Here is an 8276-nt window from a genome sequence, read left to right on the forward strand (position 1 = left end):
TCTCCTTCATTAAACACAACATACACCCCACATTTTTCTCAAAAAAAAAATGCTCACTTTCCTGAGCTATATTAAACACCTTATAACAGGTGTAAGTATAACTGAAAACCCTAAAATGTCAAGTTTACATTTTTAAAAAATGCATAGAGAACATAACATTTTGGAAAACCTATTAGTTCTCACATCTTGGATAATATATGTTTTGTTTCCTTCAGACTACACAAGGTTTAAGCCTTATAACTGGTTATTACTCTCAAATCTGAGCCATATATTCTTCTGAGATTTGACTGCTGACTAATCTAAAACACAGGAAATTTTCTGACCAAAACTGTTGCACTGGTCTTCCAAAAAATGATCCTTATATACTCGATTTAGATTATCAAATTTCTGTGCCACAAAATAGAGTAATATAAGAACTACAGGAAATAAACTTTTATTATAATACAACATGTTAAAAGTTAAGGTGATATTCATCATGCTCTAACATCATTCGGCTTTTACCAAGTAGGCATCATGTCTGGAAACCACACCCTACCAAGATGTTTGGACACTTCCCAGTGAATCTGCTCCAAACTATACTTTTGGTCAGGAATTAATACTTCTTCCATAATGGATAACTGAGACAGGCGGCCACCACACATTTTTACAAACTCAACAAAGGCACTACAAGAGACTTCGCACTCCCCAAGTCCAATAGCAGATAAATTTTTGCAACGTTCTGCAATGCGAATTAACTCTTCATCAAGTGGCCGTAATCCATTAGCACAAACTACTAGTTCAACCAATCTAGGACATGTCATTCCCACACGACCAAGTACATCTTTGCTTACTGATCTCCCGAAGTAAAGATGGGTAGCAGGTATCTCATACCGAAAGAATGGATCAAATTCCTCTTCATATAAAAAAAAATACATCACTAAGTTCACTTTGGGTGAATGTCTGATGAAAGCATCCCAGCTGCTCTTCTGAATAGTATGAAAGTGTGTCTGTCCAGGATTCTCACTGACTACATCAATGCGCAAATGTTCTAATCGAACATGTTTTTCAGAAGATAAAGCAAGTAGCAATTCATCACTTAACAAGTGGTAGTTCAGGGCCAGTTCACGTAAGCCATGACACTGATCAGCCACACAAAGGATACCTTGGGAGAAAAAAGTTAATTTACAAATTTTTGTACAAGTTCATTGTCTCTTCAAAAATGCAATCTTCAAAATAGCTATTACTTATTTTTGAAATTTTTGAGTATTTGTGGAAAACCTATCTAGTACCAGACATCGCATACTTGCACAGTAACAGATAATACATTGAGTGTTTTGTTGTTCCATTGTTGTTTCTAAATACAAGGAAGAAATGACTAACGACTATATACATGATAAGATCTTGTTCATAAATTCTAGGGATCAGGGCATAGACTCTTGGGGTCCACTTTTAGAACATGCCTGCCAAAATTGCTTTTGTAGTTATTAGATCATATCTTGTTATCTTTAATTTGCATATTTGGTTACTATTTCCCATTTGTTTTCTTTTTATATCAGACTTTATGAGATCACAAAGAACATAAATAACTAGCCCAAAAGCCACTAGGTGAGATCAAGCAAGTTACATGATAATTGATGTGTGTATTTAATAAAGAATAAATGAACACAGAATGCACCCGGATAAAGAGGGTAACAAGCTCATGGTTTCTGAAAGACACCTCACATAGTGTGATAGCTGCCACAAGTCATGTTGAGAGGACTATGAAAGGACAGTTTAGTTGGGGAATCTAAACCAGAAAGGAGGAGGAAACAAACAAAACTGAACATCTGAGCTGAATTTCTGAAGCTGGTCTAGAGTTAGCTAAATGAAGTGAGGGAAAGTATCCCACAAGCCTCAATGTACTGACCACACACAAAGGTACAAAGAACTATTATATACAAGTTCAAGTAAAAGCTGCATGTGAATGTGAGTAGCAAAAAAGATTTAAAAAAAAAGATTAAGTAGCAAAAAAGCAAAAAAGACAAGTGGAGGTAAGGACACAGAGGACACTGTACACTATAAAGCTATGAAGTATGGACCTAACTTTTAGAACAAACCTAAACAGATGTAAACATAGTATACATGCTATACATAGTAAAATGTGACCAAGGTCACACAGGAAGTAACTGCCAAAGTCCACCCTTCTACTTTATCTATTATCATCCTCAGTGATCTAGACTTGGCAGGAGCAACTGCAGAACAACCACAATAGGTCAAACTATTCCCATCACAGGTCAGGGTGGGAGAAGTTGGAACAAGCGCTCTTCATCCAGGAAGGAGTCACTTTCTTAGAGAAGGCTAGTGTCATTTCTGGCAAGAAGATGGGAAGTGTTCTGTAAAGGGATCAAAGACCTAACACTGACCCTTAAAAACAAGTTTCCCAAATCACACAGCCAAAGTACTGGAAGGTGAGGACCAGCAGGAGCACTGCAAGTATGAAGCACAGGTTTATGCTTAGCTCTGCAATACAAGCCATGTGGAATTTAAATGATCTCCAACTGAATAATGCAGCGACACTTAGAAAATATAAGAGAGGTTTGAAATGACTTTCATGTTACTCCCCCATTTGACAGATTCAGTACCAAAATTCAATTGAGGAAAGCACTAACTTGCAAAATGTAAGGCAACATTATAATAGTTAGCACAACTCTTCTTCTATGGTGAGAAGAAAACCAATAATGACTTTTGCTTTGACCCAAAACCTATCCTGTTAGCCCAACTACAAATAGAAAAAAATCCCTATTACCTAAAGGGGCATCTCAGGCAGTCTTTATCCTGTCCTTTCCATTTTTAAACTTACTCTATTTGTAGTACTGGTTGGACACAAATTGCCAAGAAAGGTTAGAAAATAAGTTGAAAGTAAGTGTATAGGCTAGGAATAGTACAGAATTTATGCTACTGTATTATGAAGTTATAAAAACACTATGCAAAAAGAATTAGTGCATCTTCAAGGTTAATGATCACAGTTCTTAATTTGATAAATACCTCAACACAGTTTACTAAAATGTGTACGGCAAAAAAAGCAGCCTACCTGCTGGAGAGACGTGAGGACAGCTGCTCATTTTTAGCAGCTTGAGCGTATCACTGTTGTTGGCTACCAGCACTTTGAGGGATGGATCATCTACTGGGGTATCATCTATCTTAAGCGAGGACAAGGATTTGGAATTTACAAACACAACCGTCAGTGCAGAGATAAAGTGAGACTGAAAAGCAAAAACAGTAAAACACCGCTTTGGTTACAAATGAGAAACCCCGCACATAAACCTTAATGTTCACATAAACCTTAATGTTACTGTTTTAGGGGTAGCAACCATTCTGTTATGGGAGTAAGGGGAAAAAGAGAGGCGGTATCTGCCATCTTTGAGAAGAGCCTTTTTACAGGTGCGAGAAGAAAAGGTTTTAAGCTTCGGGATGATTGTTGCTAAATCAAACCAATCAATGGTAAGAAAAAGAGAAATTCTGAAACCCAAGATAACACCTCTCAGGCACTTCACATCATCTTATCTTGAAACCCTACTCTAGTGTTGAAACTCTCACTAGTGTTTTACAACACTGAACTGCATTCTCTATTGGTCTGATAGCAATGGCTATTAAAGTAGCAGTAACTATTAGCATAATCATTACAAATAGTCAGCTAAGAAGCTATGAAAGACTCTTTTGCAATATGAAAGCTCATAAAAATTTGATCTAAAATAATCTGAATCATACCTAAATTAAATTCCACATTTAAAACTCCTTTAAACATGTTAAATTATCTACAATATTTTAAAAAGCATTTTTCCCACAATGTACCAATTAATATCCTTCCAGTTATATAAGTATCTGTTGGACACATAATTGAATTTAAAGCAACTGATGTAGGGAAATAGGAATTAAAAGCATGGTCAAAGTTTATGCAACTTTGAATCACAGCTTAGAAGCCGGTCATACCAATGGAAAAAAAAATGCATTTATTAATCCAATACATGCTACAATACATTCTCCTACATAACCAATCTTACCCTTTACTTCACTTTATAAGTTCACTATAGTAGTAAACAAGATGCGGGAAGGCTATTAGGCAAGAAAGTATAATGAAACACAATCTTCTTGCTCATGTTTTTCTACTTACTTTTTCCTATGGTGATTAAATAACTGCTTAACTACTTAAATTTTGATTAGGTAACTGTTAAGCTACTTTAAGGTTACCATCTTTCTCCTCATTTTTACATCAAACAACTGTATCTTGAACAATCACATTTCTTCATTAGTATTCTCTTGGCTGCATTACTGCCTTCTTTTCCCTATTTCTCTCAGATTAAGCTCTGGTCAACTATACTTCTTTTGTGTTCTCTCTTTTTCTCTCAGGATTTCCAAGATATAGCAACACCTATTTCAGTGTCCTACAAAAGTCATAAAATAAAGAGTGTAAATATCCTAAGCTCATTTAATAAGGAAGCAGTTCTAGATGAACCAATAGCTCCCAAAGACAAAACTACAGTACATACCAATACAGTCCTAGTACTAAATGCACATAATAACCTTAATAAGAAAAAAAGTAAATTATGTTCAACATAAACATACCTTTTACTACAGTGTATTTTATACACACAATATGTACATTTAACTATGGTAGGTATACAGAAAATCAATTGAGAAAATGTCATTTTCTATATGAAGTTTTAATAAGGGGCAACTATACCATGTAACCAGGTGCTGTTTAGGGGCCCTGTATCATCTTAATGAGAGTCATCCGTATTGGTCTTAATTGGGAAGGGAAAATTCTGTATAGATAATAATCCAAAATTCAGAAGTTACTCAGATGGTTTTTGGGTACAATAAGTTTGACAGCTACAGAGATCTAACACATATACTTTGAATCTTAGGATGTTGAAATAACATGAATTCTCTCCCTCATATCTCAAATACACAAATTTAACGACCCTTTTGAAATCTAGTAAGACTTTGAAATCATGATACATTTGTTACTGATATTCCAATGAACAACCTGGGTTACATACTCAAGTTAGTAATATTTCTTCCTGAACCATCCTAGTAAATTAAATCGCTAAGTGTTTAGAGGGGTGTCTGTGATGTATATGAAAAACACTTCAAATTATTATTAGATACTAACATACTGAATATTAACTAACATACAGAAGGGGCTTTATCAGTTTTTCTATTTAAGAGAATAGCTCCTAGAGAAAGACTATCTCTATGTGCAGGATTATGTTCATACAAATAAACAAAATAACTTCGCCAAAAAAAGTTTTCTTCAAATAAAATCAGTAAGTTAACCCAAGTTATACTGATACCAACTTCTGTGAAGAATATATCTTTATACTCTTAACAAAAGATTTGATAAATAAGTTATACCTGCTCTCAGTACCAGCACTATCTACTTTCCTTTGTTTATAATTTCGCATTCTGTTCTGAAAAATCCTAAAAAGAGCATCTTTATGTCTCATTTTTCTAATATGCTCTTTTCTCATTTTACTTAGTCTTTGTTAGTATTTCCTATAAAAACCAATGCAAATTAATTTACTTTTAATCTTACAAATGAGGAAGAATAAGGTAATGAAAATAGGAAAAGCCTTTTAAAAATTCAATTGCTTAACATTCCACAGAGTAATGGTTTTCCATTATATATACTATTCTTATATTCACTCCCACTGGCAATAAAAGATGGTTAGGGTTACACTAGATTTCTCAGTGACTACTAATAACAAAACCAGCAGATACCTTTGGCAAATCCATAAAGCTTGGCCGAGCAGTTGAAATAAGTCCAAGTGTTTTTAAAGAGCAATTCACAAGTTGTGATAATATATCACAAGCTGCCTCAGCTGACTCTTTGCTGCTGTCCACCTAGAAAAGAAAGGACCATTTATCCATACATATATTTACATTTCTCTGTACATGTAATTTTATAAAAGCAAGAAAAACAGTTTTTTTTGTTCACTACAAAAGCAAGAAAAACAGTTTTTGTTCATTAAATTAAAATTAATTGTAAATTTAAATTCTCATATATACTGTCAGTCTCTTTAGAGGTTCTCTGGAAAATAAGGACAATTTTCAAGACTTGACTTCTATCATGATGAGATATTCAATGCTGAAAGGACCTGGCTTTTAAGTTGAGAGATCCTAAACTGACTGAATAACCTAATGAAAAACATAAACTTACAATCTTCGAAAATAGTTATGTATTTGGTGGTAGGTCACCTCATACATGTTTTAAACTGAGAAACTGAGTATTTACTTAGAAGGTTCAGGTGAATTATAACCTGGGTTTCATCATTAATACACTAAGGAAAAATTAGAGGTGAAATAAGGCATAGATGAAAGTAATACCATTATTTTAATTTCCAGATTGATATACATTACCTTAATCCAAAATATTCTTGAGAACTGATCTGGGGCCTCCCTCGTGGCACAAGGGGTTATGTCTTAGCACTATCAAATTATTGGCAGCCACTGCAGCATGAGTTCAATCCCCAGGCAAGGAAGTGACCCACATGGCACAGCAGACCTCTCCTGTCCTGCCCCCTGCTCCCCTCAGCAGTGTATTTTAGCCAAACTGCTTGTTCTGCTCTCCATTCTGTCTCTGGTGAATCTTCTTACCAGCCACCCACCGCCTTTGGGCTACACCCCAGCTCTTGTACGTATAAATAAATCTTTAAAAAAAAAAACAAACTGATTATGGTACAGTTCTGTACGTGTTCATAATATAATCCTTTGGTTAGGGTTCTCTACACCAGTGATTCTCAAAGTGTGGTCCTGGGACCAGTATCAAAATCATCTGGTAATTTTTCAGAAATGCAAATTCTCATACCCAACTCAGACCATCAGGACTATAAATTCTGGGGGTGGAACCCAATAATCTGTATAATAAGTTCTCCAGTTTCTGATACAAAGTCTAAGAAGCACTGGTCTATACTGGTAACTGACTACAAACCTCTGTGGTATAGAGTCAGTCATGATTTAAACACAAACATTATCAGGAGAGCTCACGAGAATCCTGTGATGTGGCTCTTTCTGCAAATCAGAAATTATTTCCTCAAAACTGTTTAAATGTATAGAATACAAATGTTTAAATACATAGGACAAATGGTTTTGTGAGGATTCTACAAACAGGATATAGTGCCTATAAAAATACAACACTGGGGCCTCCCCTGGTGGTGCAGCGCTTAAGCGCGGGTTGCGAAGCTGCATGCAGCCTCTGCAGCACTGGTTCAATCCCCAGCCACCGGGTGAGGGTCCCACATGGCGCACAGACCTTTCCTGCCGCACCTGCTGCTCCCCTCAGCAGTGTATTTCTTCGTCAGTCTGCCTGTTCTGTTCCCCGCTATGGCTCTGGTGAATTCTCTCACCCTCCCGCGCTTCTGACTGTACCTAGTGCTTGTATAAATAAATAAATCAAAAAAAAAAAAAAAAATACAACACTGACCCAGTCAATCCACTTGATTGAATTGGCCTTTAAACCTATGAGATTAATGTATTATACACATTTCTTAGGTAGTATTTACCACTTAATATTTTTTTGACAACTCAAAGATGACTGCAACTGAAAGGAAGGCTCTTCAGGTTTCTTAATGGGAGTGGGGTAAGTGTGCGAGTATAGGGGGTCGGGGGTAACATGAGGAATTTGATCCTTCCACCATTGCCCCACTCTTGCCCCCAATTAGGGTTGCTTCTCCTTTACAAAATTATCAATTATAATAAATATTATAATATTATATAAAAATTATCAATTATAATAATAAAAATTTAGCTCATACACGATCACTTGTGTCAGGTATTAAGTACACAATAATCCTAGACCTTTAAACACTTTCCCTAAAATGAAGTATTGTAAAGACATGAGATGATGTATTGGTTCAGGACACAAAAGTGGCTGAATATGTTTTATTGTTTAAAAGACGGATTTAAAGTATTACCTTGAAGCTGACATATTGTAGATGATTTGAATGTCTTTTAATAATCTGTTTGATCAGCTCTGGATGTGTAGCTTTCAAGTAAGATGTAGCTGGCTGATTCAGTTCAAATTCAAAACATCTCCACAAGTCAGGCATGTGAAATACCTGGTTCCAGTTACGGCAAACTTGTGAAGCATGAGCCCGGTCAAGAAGAGGCAAATACTTAAACACTTGGAGAATGATGTCCTGAAGGAGATTCCCCCAATCACAAGTCTGAGAATGCTCATTTGCAGTCCTGAGTTTCTTGGCATTCTCTGCAGTATCTTTTTCTGAGGCAATGCGGTCACTTTCTCTTCCTCGTTTCAT

General features: G+C 35.8%; 1 protein-coding gene across 1 annotated transcript; it reads right to left on the reverse strand.

Annotated features, from left to right (window-relative positions):
* Positions 1-497: 497 nt before the first annotated feature.
* FBXL3 (F-box and leucine rich repeat protein 3) lies at positions 498-8276 on the reverse strand (the record flags this gene model as incomplete). The annotated part of the gene is made up of 4 exons (XM_084234360.1): positions 498-1141; positions 3050-3221; positions 5740-5862; positions 7932-8276. 4 exons carry the CDS (start codon positions 8274-8276, stop codon positions 498-500), a joined length of 1284 nt encoding a protein of 427 aa, XP_084090486.1.

This window comes from Talpa europaea (assembly GCF_964194135.1).
Source record: "Talpa europaea genome assembly, chromosome: 6".
NCBI lineage: Eukaryota > Metazoa > Chordata > Mammalia > Eulipotyphla > Talpidae > Talpa > Talpa europaea.